Genomic DNA, 22,847 nt, shown 5'->3' with positions numbered 1-22,847 from the left:
CTTTCCCAGCTCTATCTCTATCTCTTACAATCTTTGGCACCATTGAAACTCAGCTACTCTCTTCCTCAGACTTTTTGTCACCAACCCCTCTTCAGAAATACATTTCCTGTGCTTTTAGATCATTTCTCCAGTTTTCATACTCGCCTAGGTCAATACACTACCATATTCTCACCATGCTTCAGCTGTCTCTTGCTTTTGCTCTCCTTCTTAGTCAGCAAGTGTTTCCTTGTTACAATCATTCCCTTGACACTTTCCTCAATACTCCCTATCCTTCTTTCTCTCTGATTTAGTTCACTGGCAAAATCTTTTTTAAGTTAGTAGCCAAAAAGGTTGGTGATGGGAAAAATGAAATATCCCAACTTGGAAATCTTGCTTCACTATATTTTTAAAAATTTTTAAAGATTTATTTTACTTATTTGAAAGGCATAGTTAGAGAGAGGCAGAGGCAGAGGCAGAGAGAGAGAGAGAGAGAGAGAGAGAGAGAGAGATTGATCTTCCATCTGCTGGTTCGCTCCCCAAACAGCTGCAATGGCTAGAGCTGGGCCAATCTGAAGCCAGGAGCCAGGAACTTCTGGATCTCCCATTTGGGTGCAGGGGCCCAAGGACTTGGGCCAGCTTCTGCTGCTTTGACTTGGGCCAGCTTCTGCTGCTTTCCCAGGTGCATTAGCAGGGAGCTGGATCTGAAGTGGAACAGCCGGGACTTGAACCAGTGCCCATGTGGGAGGCCAGCACTGCAGGCAGTGACTTTACCCACTACATCACAGCGCCAGCCCCTAAAATGATTTTTTAAAATTAGGGACTATCGTTGTGGCACGATTAAACCCTTTTGGACTGCCTGTTCGAGTTCCTACTTCTAATCCAGCTTCCTGCTAGTGTGCCTGGGAAAGCAGTGGAAAATGGCCCAAGTTCTTGGGCTCCTGCACCCATGCGGGAAACCCGCAAGAAGCTCCTGGCTCCTGGCTTTGAATTGGCCCAGCTCCGGACATTGTGGCCATTTAGGGAGTGAGCCAGTGGATGGAAGATTCATCTCTCTCTTTGCCTTTCAAATAAGTAAATAAATAAATACATCTTTTAAAGATAATTTATGAGAGGGAGAGCGCAAACTTTCATCTGCTGGTTTACTTTCAAATGCCCACAACAGCTGGGGTTGGGCCAGGGCTGAAATGAAGAGACAGAAACTCAGTTCAGGCCTCCCACAGGGGTGGCAGTATCCCAGTTGCTTGGGCTATCATCACTGCCTCCAAGAATCTGCATTAGCAGGAATGTAGAGTCAGGGGCCAGGGCCTGAAATCAAACGTAGGTACTCTGATGTGAGATGTGGGCATCTTAATTGCTTGGCTAAACGCCCACTCCCACTTGTTGCATTTTAGATAAATATTCTCAGACCTGAAGTGAATACTCAGCACTATTTAAAAATCTGACTTCTCCTCCCTCCTAACAGTATGTCCTCCAGAATCCAAGATGACTGTTTCCTCTCTTCTCTATTCAATCTCCTACTTGTGCTTCTTGCCCTCACCTCGCATTTCATTGATGGAATGGGAGCCATCTAGTCTAACTATCTTATTCCCACCACCCCTGTATCTACAGTCCCATCTGCATAGCTTATTTTATTCCTCTTTATAACTGTTACACAGAATGAGACTTCCTGCTTCTACCAAAGGCCAGTTCTCACACTTACCCTCTAGATTACTTGAAGAATTCCCCATACAGTCCTTCTCTCTCCATCTTGCCTCTTTAACCTCTCCCTTTCTACCAGACCATTCTCATCATCAAAGATGATCTGTTCTCTCTGATCTTAACCAAAAAACTCTCTAAGGGCCCCATGTTTACATGTCCCTTTTTCATAATAAAACTTCCCTAAGACTTATTTATGTATTCTGTCTTCACTTCCTCAGCTCCCACTTGCTCCTTTATCTAGTAGACACTGGCATCTATTCCCATAATGCCTCTGAAACTGCTCTCATTAAGGTAACCAACAATGGCTGTTGCCTGGTGAAATGGGCACTTCTCCATCGTTATCTTCTTGGCTTTCCCAGTATCATTTGATTGGGGTTGTCTCTCTTTGAGGCACACTCCTTCTTTGGTTTCTGTGACACCACAACTCTTGGTTCTCCTCCTATCACCTTGCTCATGACACCTCAATTTCAACTCCTGGTCCCTTTGACCACCTCCTTGTTCATGATCTTCATTGAGATGCCCCTTAGGCACGTTATATCCCACATATTCAATATAAATCAACTAACATGAATTTCTCTTCACAAAACTGGAAGTTGTTTTTTTTTGTTTTTTTTTTTTGTTTTTTTTTTTTGACTCTTCACTTCCTCTCTGAAATAAGATCTAAGACCACATTCTGCTGGCAGTATCTCAGAACTGTGTCTTGCAGCCATCCACCATCTCTTGTCTGGATTATTAGGAAAATCTGTAACATGTCTCTATCTTTCCCTCCTATTTTCTGCAAACCAGACAGACCTGTCATTCAAAAGTTAATTGGTGGCTCCTTTTTCACCGATCTCAGAACAGCAAGGCTCTTTAGCATGACCTACAAAGCTTCTGCCTTTTGTTGCAAGTTCATACACTGCTTTGTCTATTACACACTGCCCTCCCGTCTTTCCTGTTTCTTGGTCAATGCAAAGTCCTTCCTGCCTCGAGGCTTTGGTGCTTCTGACTCCATCTGCCTGAGCTGCTCTCCCTCCAGCTATTTGCAGAACTGTATTTTCTTATCCCAGCTCAGGACTCAAGGATTAATTTTCCAGTGAGTTCTTCCCTGAAAATCATCTGTTAGTAGGTACCCTCAGTTATTTTCTATTTTTTTGCTCCCTGTTATACCCTTCTAAGGCACCCATCACAATCTATAATAATAGCTTTCCATGTGCGTGAACTATTTTCAGCCTCCTCTTCTGGAACATGAGCTTGTCCTCCACTGACTCTCCAGAATCTAGCACAATGCCTGCTCATAATACCCTCTGGATATGTAAGTGCTGAATGAGTTAATGGAATCATGGAATGCTAACTACATGGTTACACAGTACTCTTGACTTATATGTACATTATTTCATTTACTTGTCAGCAATCTGACTGCCACTGAAATAAAAAAGAAACAATTAATGTTCATTTTAAAAACAAGTTTATTTATTTATTTGAAAGAGACAGAGAGAGGTCTACCATATACCAGTTCATTTCCCCCAAATGACTGCAATGACTGGGGCTGAGCCAGGCTGAAGCCAGAAGCCCCGAACTTCACCTGTGTTTCCCATGTGGATGGCAGGGGCTAAACACTTGGGCCATCCTCCACTCTCTTCCTAGATGCATTAGCAGGGAGCTGGATCAGAAGTGGAACAGCCTGTACTCAAACCAGCACTTGGATATGGGATGCCAGTGTCACAAGCAGTGGCTTAACCTGTTGTGCCAGAACACCAAACCCTGAAATCATGTCCGCGTAGTTACTTTTCAATCCCTTAAACAACTAACAGTAGCAATGACATCACACAATAACATCATGGGGTTCTGCAGTTGTACATTTGTTCCACTTCTCTTCTGCTAGGAAGAGCTATGAGAATTCTTAAAGAGGTTCAGTAAGGAGTGGTTGTGTGGTTTCTTGTAACAGGATGTGCCTGAGATTTAGTCATTATGGACTCTGTTACTGGCTCTATAATGAGTGAGTGGTATAGTTTTAGGCAAGTCCCTTCATTTCACCAGTTTGGATTCTTCATCAACGAAATGAGAAGTTGAGGCTTGGTTTTCCTGCCAACAACAAAACTCTAGGAATCAGTATCTAGAACCTGTCTTCTAGGTGGAGTGCCTCATTGTTGGTGGTGGTAGACTGGAGCTCAGATAAGGCCCTGGAGCAACCCCGAAAGCAGAACAGTGACCACCCTTGCAGCCACGTGCACATGAGCACCTGCCACATGCCCGTGTATCCTGGTGACACACAAGGCACTTCGCTTAGCTTGTTAGGACACAGAACCAAGTGATCTTTCCTTCAGTGTCCACCTTAAAATGGATAACCAAATAAAGCATTCCATTGATCTCAGTGGGGATCCACAGATGGCCCCCTAATGTCACCCCAGGCTGAACAGTTGGGGCTTCGTGGATACTGAGGTTTTCTTTTAAAGGGAGCCTCTGAAGCATAGAGATGGTTCCTCCCCCTCAAGCACGCCCCATCTTACTGGCAGGTTTTCATGATGTCACTGTTTACACCACACTGTAAGTGGCATGAGAAACTCCAGACCAAAAGAACAGACACATACAGGAGCCTTCAAAGCAAAGTAAACTGAATTAATTGTTTGAGCAGTCTCAGAGCAACCGCTCACAGGCCCAGGGAGAAGATACGGCCTTTTGTAATTAGAGGGTATTCTCTGAGGCTGTGACTTCATCTCCTTGCTTTAGGAAGGTGGGAATTCTGCTCCTCTTGGCTCCATGGCACACAATTCTGCCTTTATTCTGAGTTAGCTGGGTCTGGCCTGGCTCACTTCCCTTCTTTTCTTCCCTTGTCTCCCTGTTGATGAGAAAATTTAAGACCAAGGACATTGATGTTCACTTTTGGGCTATCACAGACCTTAGCACAGGGGTTGGCCTTGCAGGATAAGCAGTGGACGCACCATTGTGATGGAATGAAAATGCACAGGGATGCACTGCAGGGCAAGGGAGCTGTGGGAAGAACTTGGAACAGAAAAGCTGTCTCCCACAGGTAGCTTCCTAAGAGCCAGGCTCATTATTTCCACCTGCTGTTCAACAGAAACATTCTCCTGGCAATCCCATGATATCTCCAAATATTCCCTTTTTTCCAGTTGTTGCTTATTTCCCAGATCTGCATAGGTGTTTTTTCAATGGAATGCTTTGGTTCTATCAGAATCTTAGCAGGAGAATCTCAGTAGTTTTCAAATGATTCGTGAATCTTCCTGCAGGTGCCAGCAAGGGGACAGAAAGAAACTCAATAACTAGCCTCTTTTCCCAGCAAATTGTGGAAACAGTGTGCTAAACAGAAGTAGATGACTTGAAAACTCTAAAATGTTTTATTTCTTTTATTCCTGGTGGTCTGACTAGCTGCTGTAATGAGTGATGATGTATCAAATGGATCATGAGCAGGCTGGTAATTTTGACCATAGATTTTTTTTTTTTTAATACCACATAGGTTAGACTCCATGTTAAGTCAAAGATATCCTTTATGATATAGATAGTTTTATTTTTCCCCTCTGAGAAAGTTAATGGACTCTCTTCATCTTTTGGTAGGTATAAAAACAACTCCAGGGGCTGGCGTTGTGACACAGTGTGTTAAGCTGCCACATCTCATATCACATTGCCAGTTCAAGTCCCGCTACTCTGATTCCCATCCCGCTTCCTGTTAATGTGCCTAGGAAAGCAGCAGAGGATTGCCCAAGTGCTCAAGTCCCTGCTAACCATGTGGGAGATCTGGATGGAATTCCTGGCTTCTGGCTTCAGCCTAATCCAGCCCTGGCTATTGTAGCCATTTGTGGAGTGAAATAATGGAGGAAGATTTCCTCTCTGGCTCTGTCTCTCTGGCTCTGTCTCGGTCTCTCTCTCTTGCTTTGTCTTTTAATAAATAAATAAATCTTTAAAAGAAAACACACAAAGACAAAAAAAATCAACGTTATTCTTTTCTCTCTCAGTTCCTGTATCTGCAAATGCTGATTCCATGAGATTTCCATGCCAGGATTATGTGGACTGATATTCACATGGATATTGGACAACTGCGTATGACTGATCCTTTAGTAAATATTTATCCCATGGAAAGGCAGCTCCAAAAAAGTTAAATGAGCTACGGGATATGAACTTTACCGTTTTGATTGATTTCACTGAGGAGAGACCTTATGGAACCTAGGGACAGCCTGAAGCATGACAATGTAACTCAGTGAGTCCCAAACAGTTACCACGCCAAGGAGGAGGCTCTCTGTCCAATGGCTGGACTTCTGGAGTGTTTGGGCACATGTCACCACAGTGATGTTTATTAAATGGAATGTCCATCTCATAGTGCTCTCAAAGGTATTCCTTTTTCTTATTTTAAGTTATTGCTTCTCTTTATTGCACACGATGTCCTATAAAGAAGATATATGTCTACAATTGAGCTTTGAAAGAGGACCATGGGGCCAGTTCCATTTAAAGGGAATGAAGTCAAGCAGTAAATTTGCTGGTCACTCTTTTCATAGGGACTGTATCTCAGCCAGCGGTTGGTCTTTGATGTTGTTACAATGGTGCTGGGCCCCAGAGGCACAGGAGCATCCCCATAACATCGAACTAGTCGCATTCATTAAAGTTTGGAGAACAGTGTGCAAGACAATGCATTTCTGCAAGCCCAGGAAGTGGACTCCAGGGCTGCAGGTTTTATTTCCTAGTGAAAAAAAAAATCATTCTGTTTTCACTATTTTAAAATCTATGCATATGAGGGATCTTCCCAAAGTTCACAGAAATGCATGTCATAAAAAAATAGGATGGTTTCAAAATTTTTTGCGCCAAAATCAATTTATGTGTTCATTCCGTTTTGTGCATTTTAAAGTATATTTTTATTGAAGTATGATACTAATATAGAAATAATATATAGCCATACAGCTTGATGAGATTAAATGAAAAGAGGACATCTGTGTAACCAACAATCAGATCAAGAAACAGAACATGGCCAGCACCCCAGGTGCCCCCCTTGTGTCCCTTGTTAATCACTTCCTTGATAAAGGTAACAAGTGACCTCCCTTCCAGTAGCATAGATTCATATATATAATATCTCATCATATCCTTTTTTGTGCCTGGCTTCTTTCATTCAACATTATATTTGTGAAATTTTACCTGCTGTGCGTAGTTGTTATTTGCTTATTCCCAGGGTGTCCATTCTACTATTGATGGGCTTTAGAGCTATTTCTAGGTTGGGCCTATTTTTTAAGATTTGCTTATTTTTAAAGGCAGTGTGAAGAGGGGGGAGGGGAGAGAGAGATCTTCCAAATGCTGGTTCACTTCCCAAATGCCTACAACATACAGGCTTTGGTTAGGCTGAAACCAGAAGCCAGGAACTCCATCCGGTTCTCCTACATAGGTGGCAGGGACCCACGTCTTCGGACCATCATCTGCTGCCTTCCCACGTGCATTAACAGGAAGTTCTTTTAGAAGTGGAGAAGCCAGGACTCAAACTAGCATGCTGATAGGGGATGCAGATGTCCCAAGCAGTGGCTTAACCCACTGTGCCACAATGCCTGCCCCGGCCTATTTTAAACTAGTGCTGGGGCTGGCGCTGTAGTGCTGGCCTGAAGTGCCAGCATCCCATATGGGTGCTGGTTTGAGACCCGGCTGCTCCTCTTCCGATCCAGCTCCCTGTTGTGGCCTGGGGTAGCTGTAGAAGATGGCGCAAGTCCTTGGGTCCCTGCACCCACATGGGAGATCCTGAAGAAGCTCCTGGCTCCTGGCTTTGGATTGATGCAGCTCTGGCCACTTCAGCCATCTGGGGAGTGAACCAGCGGATGGAAGACCTCTGTCTCTGCCTCTCTCTGTAACTCTGTCTTTCAAATAAATAGAATAAATCTTAAAAAAAAAAAATACAAAAAACTAGTGCTGCTATGAACATTCTTTTTCAGATCTTCGAGTGCATTTCTGTTGGGCACATACCCAGTGTATAATTGTTGAGTCAGTGATATGTATTCATTCTGTCTGAGTAGGTTCTTTGGTTTTCCGAAGTGTTCTTATTAACACCCACTAATTTGCTCCACATTTTTGCCAACACTTAATGTCTTTTCATCTTGCCATTCTGTTGCTATAATGAAATAGTTTCTCATTTTTAGTGGTCATGTATTTTATTTTATTTATTTTTTTTTGACAGGCAGAGTGGACAGTGAGAGAGAGAGACAGAGAGAAAGGTCTTCCTTTGCTGTTAGTTCACCCTCCAATGGCCGCCGCGGCTGGCGCGCTGCGGCCGGCGCACCTCACTGATCTGATGGCAGGAGCCAGGTACTTATCCTGGTCTCCCATGGGGTGCAGGGCTCAAGCACTTGGGCCATCCTCCACTGCACTCCCTGGCCACAGCAGAGAGCTGGCCTGGAAGGGGGGCAACCGGGACAGAATCCGGCACCCTGACCTGGACTAGAACCCAGTGTGTCGGCGCCGCAAGGCGGAGGATTAGCCTAGTGAGCCGCGGCACCGGGACGGTGGCCATGTATTTTTAAAGTTCTTTTCCTTTTTTCTTTTAGCTATTGATCTAGTCAGTGCTCAATTCTGTGGCCACCTTCAAATGAGTAAATTATTAAGAGAGCTGAGATGAGACTGATCTCAACTCAACATTTAGAGTGAAAAAAATAGAAAGGATATTGTAAAATATATCTTTGGTGTGATGTGGTTGAAAATGTGTTCAATAAATTAGAGTCACAATGTATCAACAACAAAAGCAAGGAAACACATGATAAACTGCTCTGGGGATAAAGAGAAGCTGGGGACAAGGAAAGCATAATAGACAAAGATCTGGAGCCAGAGAGGCTCACAAGCTGATTAGATACTTGCAAGGTAATGCCACCACTTAAAAACAAACAAACAAACAAATATGATACTACTCATGAGGAAGGGAAACATTTTAAAACCCTGAACACATGCTCCATGGAACACCACAAGGAGAAGAACTTTGTGACACACTGAAGAAAAGGAAAACCTGGCTCATCACATGGAGAAATTCTTCAGGCCAGCAACAGTAATTAAAAAGGACACACCACTATCAGAGCTTGTGGAACTCCTGTGCCCAGGCTCATCCTGCTTCTCTTGTTATATCAGAGAAAGAAAGGTGGGGAAGGATGCCCCTTTATCAGGCTTAAATTATTCAAGTCCTTTGAGCGATGAATGACATATTTGTGGGCACAACTTCATTTGTACCACATGGCACATGATTTTTAAGCAATTGAAAATGAAACCAGAACTGAAAAACTCCAAAGTCCACGGCCACTCTTTGGCCACCCTGTTGGAACTTGTGACTTCTTTTGGCTGAGGAGATATCAACAGCTATAAGCCAAGTGTGACCCAGGCACAGAGGTGGTGTGCTTTTGCAATTCGACCTACCTTTTCCTTTTTTCACTTAGATAAATGTAGCAGTTGTCCTGTTGGTAACAGAATAATGGGAGATGCACAGAGTAAACCCAGACTCATCCCATGGCTTGGAGCCATGTCCTGCCCAGATCCGCAGAATCCCAGCTAACACTCTGCCCATGAGCATAAGAGTACATGCTTACTGTTGCAGGCCTCTGAATTTGGGGGTATTTTTCCCTGCAGTATAATTAAGAAATAGCTGAATAACACAGGGTCTATATTAAGTACTTTCTATGACTTGCAATTTGTGAGAAAGATATGCCTCTAGGCCAGTTATTCTCAAATTATCACTTGCATGTAATCAACCTGGAAATCTTACCAAATGCAGATTCTGATTCAGTAGTTCTGCATAAGGCTTAAGACTCTGACTTTCTAAAAAGTTATCAGAAAATGCTGATGCTGCTGGTCCACAGACCACATTCTAGGTGCAAGGGCTGAGAAGTGACTCTGAGCTGCTTGTTGGTATCAATGGGACAGAGCTCTACCTAGGGAACAGGTGTAAGGGAGAGACAATCTTTGCCCATATAATGAGAACCCTTGGTAGATCCCTAACAGTCTGCACCTACTTAACATCCAGCTTGGCCTGAAAGTCAAAGTCAGCTCATATTAATATTTCCTCAGCTTAATTTGCAGGCTAAGAATTAGAAATATAATATCTGATGGGATCTTTCTTTTTCCTGTTTTCCTTTTTATTTTCTTTTTCTTCTTCTACTTCCTTGGATTTGAAGGTTTCCGGCATTAAACCTGGCTTCCAACTCATTCTGGGCCCATAAACCATCCAAGGCTTCTAAATCACAATGTAATTGAGGCTGCAAGCAGGTATGTTTTTTGTTTGTGTCTTTGTCACTGGTGTAGATATTCTATCTGGATGCCTATGGATACCAGTTAACACCAGGTTCCTGGCATCTCTTATCTAGATTCTAACCAAATCTTGTTATTTTTGAAAACAAATATGTGTTTTCAGCAGGACACAGCTTGGCCTATTACATTTAAAGTCTACTTACTGTTTTTCCAGGTCACTGCTGTTGAACATCTGGGGGTTAAGGTGTCTAAAACTGCAACTTTGCTAGCTAAATCTGGACTCAAACTTGCAGACAGAATTCTTCAGTTCTATAGGTACTGTAGCACTAACTTCCAAAGAGAACAGAGGCATTGCTCAGCAGTGGAGGTATATCAGTCACAGAAAACACTCCATGCAAGATGACTCTGTTTACTGAAATATGCATGGGTCAGGCCAGCAGGAAGAAGGGGTGGTTAACCTACTGTTTCTTCTTCTACTCAGTTTACAGAAATAACTTCCCAGTGACACCTGCTGGTTTGTGCTTGGGGAGTTGATGCTAAGCTATATTTGTCAAGGCTCTTCAGCCTCTGCCTTTTTCAAGCATTCAATAGAACCCCATATGTCTCTGAGGACTCCCCCCATTATTCACCTGCCCACCTAAAATAGTAAACCACCAGAAATCAACCTCTCAGGAGACACAGGATGAGTTAAATCTCTAAACACCAGGGATTTGTAGACTTTGCCTACGCATGACCTTTCCCATCCCTGCAATTTTGAAATTCCCCTCTTCCTGAGTGCTTTGAGAGAGCATGGGTAGTCTGACTCTGGGACTAATGGACCTCATCATTAATGATTACAAGCAGCAGGTGTTTCATGGAAACTCCATTTCTCTAGCTTTCCAGAAATTTCCTATACTAACATTACCTAGAGAAGTAGTTGCTATCCTAGTAACTAAAGTATGGGTAATGCTTCCTTCAGTTTTGGGTCTTTCAGAAGCAGACACTGAAACTATATTATATTTCTAATTTCAGATATTATATCTCTAATTCTTAGCCTGCAAATTAAGCTGAGGAAATATTAATATGAGCTGACTTTGACTTTCAGGCCAAGCTGGATGTTAAGTAGGTGCAGACTGTTAGGGATCTACCAGGGGTTCTCATTATGTGGGCAAAGATTGTCTCTCCCTTACACCTGTTCCCTAGGTAGAGCTCTGTCCCATTGATACCAACAAGCAGCTCAGAGTCACTTCTCAGCCCTTGCACCTATATATTTCAGAGATGACCCCACTATTTTCTGGTAGTGGAAAGGGAACAAAGACAGGTAAGGGAAAGCTAGAAGGGTACTTTATGAAGTTAGTGACCATAGTGGGTAGTGAGTGCTTAGTCCCAAGAGTAAAAGCTGAGTTTTTTTTTTTTTTTAATGCCATACTCATTCTACACTCTTGACTGATATGCCATAGTAGGAAGTAAATGAAGTTTTATATATTTTATGTTCATGGTTTCCTATGAAGTTCTTATGGAAGGGGATTGTATAAGGTTTAAAATGCGAATTGAGATTTTTTTTTAATCAACACATTCCCTTGATATTCATTTGAACTCATTGCATATACTCTGCACATTAAATTGACACCTTATCTTATCCCCTAAATTAATCTCCTGTCTTAGGGGATGAGTAGAGATGGATGGATACCCTCAGCTGTCACTGAGGAGAGGGGTTCATTGCCATAATTGTCTTTATAAATCATAAAATCTTGAGCCAAGAATGAAAAAAGAAAGATGTTCTAAGAAGAACACATGGGAGACCCAAAGGAATCTCTTGGCTCATGGCTTCAGATTGGCCCAACTCCGACCACTGCTGCCATTTGGGGGAAAGAACCAGCAGATGGGAGACCTCTCCCTCTCTTTCTCTTTCTCTCTCTACCTCTACCTCTCAAATAAATAAAATCTTTCAAAAAACAGATATAAAAGTATAAGAGCAAAAATTAAGAGGCAAAAATATTTCAAACTCTGTAGGAGTTTCATAGGAGAGTATGGGGTATCAGAAATAAACATAAACATAACAACAAAAACAAAGTAATTTTCTCAAGCTCAAGACATGCTTGGGGTTTCAGATCAAAAGAGTCCATCATGTGTTAAATAGGACTAACATTTAAAATTATGAATCTAAACTCAATCTGTTGAAATTTAGTAAAGAAAAATGTACAAGAAGCTGTAAAAATCACCTTCAAAATCTATGAAATGCCTGAAAATGAATTCAAAGTAATGATGCTAAAGAAACTCAACAAGATGCTACAGAATCTAGATTGGCAGTTTAAAGAAATGAGGAAAGCAATAGATAACATGAATGAGAAATTCCATAAAGAGTCAGAAACCATTGAATACAAGCACACAGACATTTTGAAGCTGAAAATGACAATCAATAAAATAAAAAATACAATTGAGAGCCTCAAAATTAGAGTAAGACCAAGCAGCAGAAAGAATTTCTGATCTGAAGTACTAGATTTTTGAAATAACCCAATCAGACAAAAATAAGAGAAAAGAATTAAAAAGAATGAAGAAAGCATATGTGACATGAGACATTAAAAGAACAAATATTATATATTTAATATTATTAATATTCAGGTACTACAGGGATACCTGAAAGGAGAAGAGCAAGGCACAGCCATTGAGAACCTACTGAGTGAAATAATAGCTGAAATCTTCCCAAGTCTGGAAAGAAACATAGACAGCCAGATACAGGAAGCACAAAGGACCCTGACTAGACTCAACCAAAAGATATCTTCTCCAAGGAATATTGTAATCAGATTTTCAAAAGTGAAGGACAAAGAGAGAATCCTAAAGATACTTTTACATATAAGGTAAAAAAATTAGCCTAACAGCATACTTCTCAGAAGATACCATACAGAATGGAAGAGTTGGTTGATATATTCAAGGTCTTGAAAAGAAAATTTTAAAAATTCCAACCAAGAATATTATATCTAGTGAAGCTATCTGTTAGAAATGAAGGAGAAATATTTACCATACCAAAAAAACGCTAAGAGAATTCATCACCACCAGACCAGCCTTAAAACAAATTCAGAAGGGAATTCTATAATAGAAGTAAACATCATAAAAACACATATGTCATATTAGATTCACTAATACAGCAGATACAGTCAGTAACCAATCAATAAAATGTCAGGAGTTACCTCTTATCTATCGCCATTAAACTTGAATATAAATGGCTTAAATTTCCCAGTCAAAAGATATATATTGGTTGAGTGGATTTAATAAAGCAAGACCCAAATATATGTTGCCTATAAGAAACTCACTTATGTTGAGTGAAATAAGCCAGACACAGAAAGACAAACACTGTGTGTTCACCCTTTATATATATATAGGAGCTAAAAAATAAAAACAAAACAAACAAAAAAACAAAAACAAAAACAACTCATTCATTGATTCATTTCCTGAAATGACCATAGTAGTCAGGTCTGGGCCAGGACATAGCCAAGAGCCAAGAACTCATCCTGGTCTCCCCTATGAGTGGCAGGGTCCCAGGTAATTAGGCCATCTTCCACTGCCTTTCCAGGCATATTAGCAGGAACCTGGACTGGAAGCAGAGAAGCTGAGGTTCCAGCTGGGCTCTGATATGGGATGCCAGTGGTTTAATCCATTGTGCCACCAACACTGGCTTCCTGAAAAATTTTTTGAGAATGTATTCTATCAAGTAATAGATGAAGATATGAGATACAAGAAGAATTAGTAGGTAAAGAAATAATAAAATCTATTTATGTGTTAAATAGTTATTAGGAACACAATAAATTTGATAACAATTGATTGCTAAAATAACTCTAACGGAAAGGAATGGAAAGGAACGGAATGGAACAGAATGGAAAGGAAAGGATGAAGGAAGGAAAAAAAGAAAAATATATTATCACTTTAAAATTTCAGAAATATGATTAAAATTGTAGAGATAGCAGACTGGTAAGACACAGTAAAAGTATGTTAGAATCTTTTTATTTTTTCAGGGGTGTTTAGGTTATAAATGTTAATTGATTATCATCATTTGCAGGAAAATGTAAGTTCAAATATGTTAAAAGTGCTGAAAGTAACAGAGCATATAATTTTCAAAACTTGAGAAATAGTGAACAAAGCATTTAGTATTTACTCCCTAAATTCATGTGTTAAGCTCTAATAAAGCAGTTAGCATGCATTCAATATTTTAATCTTATAAAAACACTAGAAAATAGTTATTACATACTTATTTTACAGATGAAGAAATCTAGATATAGAGAAAGGATACCTCTTTAGCCAAACATCACACAGACTAAGTTGGAGGAGAATAGAAAATATTGAAAATTTTAAAACAGCAAATAAAATGGAAAAAAAATCTTAAAATTGATCAGTATTAGCAATAAATATAAATGGATTAAATTAATTGATGTATTACACATAAAAAAATAATTTAACCATAGTTTTTTGTTTGTTTGTTTGTTTTTTTTTTTTTTTTTTTTTTGACAGGCAGAGTGGACAGTGAGAGAGAGAGAGACAGAGAGAAAGGTCTTCCTTTTTGCTGTTGGTTCACCCTCCAATGGGCGCCACGGCTGGCATGCTACAGCCGGTGCATCGCGCTGATCCGAAGCCAGGAGCCAGGTGCTTATCCTGGTCTCCCATGCGGGTGCAGGGCCCAAGCACTTGAGCCATCCTCCACTGCATTCCCTGGCCACAGCAGAGAGCTGGCCTGGAAGAGGGGCAACCAGGACAGAATCCGGTGCCCTGACCGGGACTAGAACCCGGTGTGCCAGCCCTGCAAGGCAGAGGATTAGCCTAGTGAGCCGCGGTGCTGGCATAGGTTATTGGTAAAAGAGATATTTAAATCAAAAAAGGTGGAAGAAGTTTTAAAATATAAGTTGGAAACATTATTCAAACAAATGCCAAAGAAAGAAAGAAAGCAGAATTAATATCAAGCAAGAATGTATTCAAGAAAAAAGGTAATAACATAAATAAATAAGATATTTCATTTTGATAAAAATATAACCACCTAGGGGGGCTGGCTCTGTGGCCTAATGGGCTAAGCCTCCTCCTGCAGTGCCGGCATCCCATATGGGCGCTGGTTTGTGTCCCAGCTGCTCCTCTTCCAATCCAGCTCTCTACTATGACCTGGGAAAGCAGTAGAAGATGGCCCAAGTGCTTGGGCCTCTGTGCCCAGGTAGGAGACCTGGAAGAAGCTCTTGGCTCCTGGATTTGGATTGGCCCAACTTCGACCATTGTGGCCATTACGGGAGTGAACTAGCAGATGGAAGATCTTTCTCTCTCTGTCTCCCTCTCTCTGTATTTAACTCTACCTCTCAAATAAATAAATAAAATCTTTAAAAAAAGTGACCACCTAAAAAAACATTTTATTACCTAACACTGTATATTCTAAAAGAATAAATTTAAAATTAAGAGAACAAGGGTAGCAATGAGAAACAGACTAATTCACAACCATAATGTAAGAATGCAAAGAATGCAATTAATTGCTTGCAGGAATCAGCAGCTAAGTGGACAATAAATAAAGACTTGGTAGGTATATAATGTAATTAAAAATCTTGCTGTGTGTGTGTATAAAACTTTGTTCACCACAAAGAAAAGGAACATGGAATCATTACATGTTTATAAAATAAGCTTGTTGTATGTACACATTTTATATTGACAAAGTTAAAATTCAGCTTAAATGTATAACTTTCTAGGAAAACATAAGTTACCAAAACTGACTACAAAAAGGTTATATAATTTGAAGAGACTATTGATCATGAAAAACTTGAAATGTTAATAAGATCTCAACCAAAGAGGTACCAAGCTAAAGATAATTTAATGACTGAATTCTGACAATCTTTTATGAAATAGTGATTTTTAATTGCTATTTTTTAAATCACTATTTTAAAATGCTACAGTGAAAAAAAGAAAATATTTCCAACTTATGCATAAGACTATAAGGATAGTGAAATGGATAATGCCAGCTGTCATGTGCATACTGTAAATATATATTGCTAAGTATAACTTTTCTAGAATCTGTAACTAACAAATTGGAGTGTCGCTCCCCCTCTTCGTGGAGGAACGACACAAGACCCTGCGTTGTTCTTTTGTCTGCTCGGCCCTTCCCAGGTTTGCTGCTGGTTCTTCCCGGGTTGGCTACCGCCCCTTCCACCTCCGTGGAAGGGCGGTTCCCCCAGCCACTTTCCCCACTTCCGCGGGGGAGCGGCACACCGCCAGCCGGCTCTCTCGGGGACTGCTCAGGTGTTCCTTCAGATAGATGTTCCTGGTGCATGTTGTCTCTCTCCTCCTTTATAGTCCTCTTCCGCCAATCCCAACTCTGCTACCCACACACCGAGTATGCTGCTCTCCTCCAATCAGGAGCAGGTCCTACAGTTTATTGGTTGAACTGGAGGCAGCTGTGTAGAAGCTGTTTCCTCCTCTCCCAGCGCCATATTGTGGGAGAGCAGATGCATAGAATAAGTCTTAATTCGAGTAACAGTCTAGTCTGAGTTGCTCCCCACATTGGAGAATATAACAGAAAATAAAATCTTATTCATAATTGCAATCAGACCTAGAAAATAGCTTATAAAATGAAATGTAAAAAAAAAAGCAAAGAGAACTATAAAACTTCCCTCAACAAATAGAGACATATCATGTTTTAAATGGGCAAATTAAAAATGGTAAAATTCTCAATTCTGTCATTAGAATAAGATACATTGTAAGATTTTTACAGTCTTTAACCAAAAGTCATATGGGAAAATATTCAGAGCTGATTAACTTTAAAATGGAAAGTTTCTTCATGCATAAACAATGTTAACAGTGTTAAGCATTTAACAATAGTAAAATGTACAAAATTGGTCAAAACATGTACAAAAGTATGTGAGACAAAAAAAAGAATAGGGTAGATATTTTGCAAAGATGGCCATAACAATTCCTTTCTGTACTACATTCCTCCTTTGCAATGTGACTTTGCTGTTCACCCAATAATATGTGGAATCTATTTCTTGTCTCCTGCCATCTAAAGTCCAAGCTGGCCCCATGGATTTGTTTAAAAAAAATTTTTTTTTTGACAGGCAGAGTGGACAGTGAGAGAGAGAGACAGAGAGAAAGGTCTTCCTCTGCCGTTGGTTCACCCTCCAATGGCCGCCGTGGCTGGTGCGCTGCGGCCGGCACACCGCGCTGATCCGATGGCAGGAGCCAGATACTTCTCCTGGTCTCCCATGGGGTGCAGGGCCCAAGCACTTGGGCCATCCTCCACTGCACTCCCGGGCCACAGCAGAGAGCTGGACTGGAAGAGGGGCAACCGGGATAGAATCCGGCGCCCTGACCGGGACTAGAACCCAGTGTGCCGGCGCCGCAAGGCGGAGGATTAGCCTAGTGAGCTGCGGCACTGGCCTGCCCCATGGATTTGTTTGGCTACTAGAAGGTGACTGAAGTGCTATTGTGCATGTTTATCTGGAGGCCTTATGACTTCTGCTTTTAATATCTTGCTGCTGTGAGTCCTTATGGATGAAAGATTATGTGGAGAGAGAAACTGGGTGATAGCCTAAACCAATCATCAGACATATGACTGAGGTCATCTTGGCACTAAGTACTCCATGAAGCCAACAGATGCTCATAGCTATTTGAGTAATTTCAGGTGCGATGAGCAGAAGAACCACCCAGCTGAACTCAGAACACACTGTGGAATAAAAACTCATGAGCACATAAAATGATGGTTATATTAAGCCACCCAAATTTCGGGGTACTTTGATATGAAGCCATGGCTAAGTGGAACAACTTGCTGTCACTTATAAGGAATTTCAATGATAAAAGTAAACAATCAGACTGGAAAATGGGCAGGTAATTAGAAAACAAGAAACACAAATGACTGTTTACTTGATGGACTAGAATAAGAACTTGGATGCCAAAGCTAGCCTCACAGCCTTGCCCCCACCAGAGTTGTGTAGTCTTGCACAAGTTACTTAAATGTCTTCTGCCCTCAATTTCTTTATCTGTAAATGTGTACTGTAGTTCCTCTGTGCCCAGTTTTGCTTTCCATGGTTTCAAGTACAGTCAGCCACAGTCTTAATCTATCAAATGAAAAATTTCAGAAATACACAGTTCATAAATTATAAATTGTGCCCTGCTCTTAGTGTGATGAAATCTCTTTTATTATAATATATTGTAATAATTATTCTATTTTATTGTTTTTGTTAATCTTTTACTGTCTCTGATTAGTAAATTAAATTTTATCATAGATATGTATACAAGAGGTCTTCAAAAAGTTCCTGGAAAATACTTTTTATGAAAAAAGCTATGCATGATTTCAAATCTTTTTGCTCCAAAATGAACTTATTTTTTAATTTCATTTTTCCATGAATTTTTTTTGATGTTTCCTCCATCCATAAGGAAAAACATAGTATATACAGGGTTCCATACTATTTATAATTTTACACATCTGCTGGGGGTCTTGGAATGTATCCCTTGCTAATAAAGGGGGATTACAGTACATAAATGTCATCTGTCCCATAGAGTCACCATAAGAAATTTTTCTTGAATTAAGTACAAACCAATGTTGCTTTTCCTTACATTGCTATAACTTGGCTCAGATGAACTCTTGAGTCTGCAGCAGTGAATACAAGAAGCTAAGCTATTTAATTGAAGGCAATAGAGGATAAAAGAGGGGAAGTGCTTACAAAGATGACAGGAGACAGAGAACAAAAACATTTGTTATTGCAAAAATAATCAATTTGGTTTTTTTAAAAATATTTTCTTAAATATCAATGACCTGATGAGTCCTGGCTTTACTAGTAAAATTATGTGAAACTTAATGATTCTAAACCTGAATTTTAGTAAAAAGGCACTTCTTTGAATTTCAGGGAAAAGATACCATTATTATAATTGAAATTATTAGTGCCTATGTATTCTCTGTTTTGTTATGTTCTGTTTTCCAGACTTCTTTTATTATATATAATTGTTTTCTCATTCTCATTCACTGAAGAGCTAATCTGAGTATCTGATCAACATGAGACAAATTTATTCCAATGAGGAGAAAATATTTCATTTTAGGAGCAAGAATGGTTGATATTTCTAGGCATTTTTATGCAGCCCTGCAGACAATATACTAGATATTTTAAAATATTGAAAATAGTACAAAAACTAAGATCATTATTTTTACAAATCAGTTAACTAATAGAGACAGCATGTTCAAAGCATTGTACTGACACTTTGGAACAGGGTACCTGCAATACAGGCACAATCGAAAGTGCACAGTCAAAATGTATCCCCAACTATGTGGAAACTATCAGAAAATATCATCTTAGATTATGCTCATATAAATGTGTATGTATGTTCATATACATGAAATGCATGTACAAAGGGTCTTTAGAAAATTTCTTGAAAATTTTGCTTTGGAAGAACTATGCATGGATTTAAAAAATTTTTGTGCCTAAATGAACTTATCTTTTAATTCCATTTTCCATGCACTTTTTGAAGTATCCTCATATGTAACTGAATACCTACATGTATATTCATATTTAACACAGTAAGATTGTCAAGATGCGTTTGAAAAATGCAAATTGTTGAAAGGCTTTTTCTGCCCTGTAGCTAGCATGAGGACATTACCGAAAATTTGGGATACAAGTATATACCCCTCAAGAATTTTTACACTACAAAATAACAAAAACAAATTAAGGATCCTCTAGCTGTGCGACCTTGGATAAGTTATCCAATGTCAGTTTCTCCATTAGCAACAGTGATAAAGATACTGCCTAATTCACGGGATTTTTGTGAGGATTAAGAAAGTTAACATACATAAAGTGCTAAGAACAGAGCCTGTCAAATCAAAGTCACTTACTGAACCTTAACAATTATTGTTTTCATCCTTACTACTGTTTTATTAACTGTCCTTGATACATTCAAACTACCAAATTTCATACAAAGCTGTATCACTGAAATGACTCCATATATGATAAAATATGTATACATACACTCACCATTGCATATTTCTGACTAAGCCAGCCTCATATTTTAGAATGTTTCAAGTGGAGATAGCAAGAACAAAAATAATGCATAAGAATTGATTAACGGACTATTTGCAAAGAAGGATTTCGACAGCTTAGGGTATCACAAAGCTAATAAAGTTAGATGGAATGAAGACTGGGTTTAAGATTCTTAGTGAACACAAAGAAACAGCATCCACATTTTGTCTGCAAATACACCTGCTCCTAGCAAAGTCACTTTCCAGGGTCTGAGAACAACAGACTCATAAGTGTGTTCTGCAGAGCTCCTCACTTGGCAGAACATGCTTTGTCCATTGCATGGCAATGTCTTTGTGGCAATCAGAGTGCCCAAGAAGTAACTTTAGTCAGGAAGAATATAAAACTCTTACAATAACAGATTACAAAAGAGTAAAATCATGAACCAACCTGCTACGTTCATCATTCTGCTTGGAGAAGTGTGTGTACTGAGTGGACAGTGTTAATGGAATACTACTACAAATTAAGCTGACTTTAGTGATGTAGCAGCCGATTGAGACATAAGATCATCCTAGGAACATTAGTGTTTCTACACTCCCCCATGTCTTTTGCCCTCTTGGGGGCAGTTCTTTTGCCAAAGCCTCTTTTGAGAATTCAATCCACTTCCTTTCAGAGTTGCCACTTCGAGCAGCTGCTTCTCTCATTACCTTCCTGTTCAGGCAGAAAAGGCCAATCCCGGGTTATTCTAATGATAGCAAACACCTCATAAAGAAATCTGCCAAATTTACTTTTCCGCCGAACATCATCTTTATGACTTCTCCTGAGTCCGGGAGGAAAGAAAGCATCATGTGTAAAATATGACTTCCAGAAATCTTGAAGATATTAAGGATTATTCTTACAGTGTAAGACTAGTGGGTATACACGCCAGTTTACAAGGACTCCAGGATCTTCCATATCCCCAAAGGAATTCCATTGGCCTGTCACGGCACCTGTTTATCCACAGGAGAAGTGAAGCGCCCTCCCTCCCAAGGTTAGGGCCTTTTTGGAAATGTCCCCGATTTAAAAGAAGTTTAAGCTTTCATTCCCGGTTTTGTATTTGTGTGCAAAGATCCCCTTGCTTTAGTCTATCACATCCTGGCAGAGAGAAAACTTGATGTAATCAATCAAGTTTGGAACGCGTGAACTTTGGCAAACCTCTTGTTCTTTCTGGACCTCAGTTTTCACATCTGTAAAGGGGAGATATTAACAGTACCTGCCCGGCAGGGTTAGGATTAAATGAAATGAGTTAAATTCTGTGCAGCACTTAAAATAGTAGTGCTATGGACAGATTAAAGTGAACTCTCTTTAACTGCAAAGTCTTTAGCATCAGTTTTCACAAGGATATTTAAAAAAACGAATTAGCAGAGGCATTGACTATAAATGTTTTGGGACCAATGAATAATACTTGTTTAACATTGCAGAGTTGAGGGTTCTAGAAAGGATGCCTTAAGGAGGTTTTAGGAGCCAGAGAATTCTCGCTGCCTCCTGGGAAAATCCCTGCTCACTTCCATCCTCGCGCCAGGTTTTCAGTTGTCACACGCCTAAACCCAAGGAAAAGCGCTTTCCAAGGCAGCTGCAGGAGATCCACCAGAACAACCTTTACTCATACACTAAAATTCACACTGTCCATTTCCTTCCCAGTCGCGACTCCTCTGCTGCCTCGGAGCTGACGAAAGTCAACAGAATCCCATTCCTAAAGAAAGCATCGCTGGGAGGAAGTGTCTGCCGCTAGTTTAAAAGCCCAGGTAACTCGGGCCGGGCCGGAATCACCACAGGTGCTTGATTCTGCGCCTTCCTCCCCCACCCACGGCCAAGAGGGTATGTGGGAGCCTCCGACGAGGCCCCGTAAGAACACAAGATGTGTGGCTATTCTCTCTGGAAAACTGTGTCCTGACCTTGGGTCAGGTGGGCAGACCCCCTGAATTGTTTCTTCCCAACACACTTTGAGGATGTTATCCCATAAGATCCCCCGAATCCCGCCTCTCCGCCCCGCCTGAAATAACATCACTCACCTCCAAAGGACACCGCTAGCCCGGTAGCAACCCAAGCCAACACGCACTCCCCACCCTCTCCGCGCATCCTACGCCGCGCGTCCACAGGTACCTAACCTGAGACAGATGTTGGGGGGGCGCCTCCCGCAGACCTCTGAGCAGGGTCCAACCTTCAGGCACAAAGTCCCGCCCGCCTCTACCTAAGTCGTTATCTTGGCAGAATTGCTGCCAAAACAGCCGCCCTTTGGTGGGGCAGAGGACCCGCCTCCTCACCCGCACCAGGCGCTGTCTCAGCATCCCGCCACCCGTTCCCCGCTGGACTCACGCCCGTCGCCGGTGACGCACTCACCTGCAGCTGGGCCCGGCTGGCGTTGCCCTCGGCCGTGTCGGGCCCGTCGGCGCCTCCTGAACCGCGCAGCACCGTGATGTGCAGCGTGAGCAGCAGCAGCCCCAACAGCAGCAGCAGCTCCGCCGCCAGGCGCACCATCCTCTTGAGACGCGCGGCTTTAGGACCCCGCGCGGCGGGCGGCGGTGGTGGTGGCGGTGGTGGTGGTGGCGGCGGCGGCGGCGGCGCCGGGGGAGGAGGAGTCGGAGCCCTGGAGCCCGGCAGCGCGGCTCCCGCCTCGGCCCCCGCCGGGGCCCCGGTCCCCTCGCCCGTGGGGCTGGCGCTGGGCTCGGCGGGGCGCACCGGACTTGGGGAGCAGGAGCCGCCACCGCCACCGCCACCGCCGCCGCCGCCGCAGCCACCGCCGCACCACGGCGGAGCCACCGCGGGGCCGGGGACGTCCAAGCAGGCTATGGAGCAAACCCCGGCGCTGCCCGGCGGCGGCGGCGGTGGTGATGGGGACCCGGGGTTGCCCGGGCCCCGGGCCCGGCCGGAGGCCACCCTGCAGGCAGGGGGCTGCGGGGGCGGCGGCGGGGCGGGCGCAGCCGAGCCCCCGAGCGCACATGGGCGCCCCAGATGTGGCCGCCGCGCCGCAGCTGGAGCGGGAGCGGCCGCCAGAGGAGCGCGAGGAGG

General features: G+C 41.9%; 1 protein-coding gene across 7 annotated transcripts in view; it reads right to left on the bottom strand.

Annotated features, from left to right (window-relative positions):
• The window catches only part of ISM1 (isthmin 1), a 115,575-nt gene extending 93,124 nt beyond the window's left edge, over positions 1 to 22,451 (bottom strand). For all 7 annotated transcript variants that reach the window (XR_016215995.1, XR_016215996.1, XR_016215994.1 and 4 more), the window contains exon 1: positions 22,179 to 22,451. Coding sequence is in view for 4 of the 7 variants with exons in the window: in XM_089307333.1 (XP_089163459.1) it covers positions 22,179 to 22,316 (138 nt within the window). In the remaining 3 variants the exon portion in view is untranslated. The remainder of the gene's footprint in view (positions 1 to 22,178) is intronic.
• Positions 22,452 to 22,847: the final 396 nt, after the last annotated feature.

Source organism: Oryctolagus cuniculus, chromosome 11 (genome assembly GCF_051225735.1).
Source record: "Oryctolagus cuniculus isolate XC-2025 breed Fujian yellow rabbit chromosome 11, ASM5122573v1, whole genome shotgun sequence".
NCBI classification, from domain to species: Eukaryota; Metazoa; Chordata; class Mammalia; order Lagomorpha; family Leporidae; genus Oryctolagus; species Oryctolagus cuniculus.
This window is presented reverse-complemented; position numbering and strand designations above follow the sequence as displayed.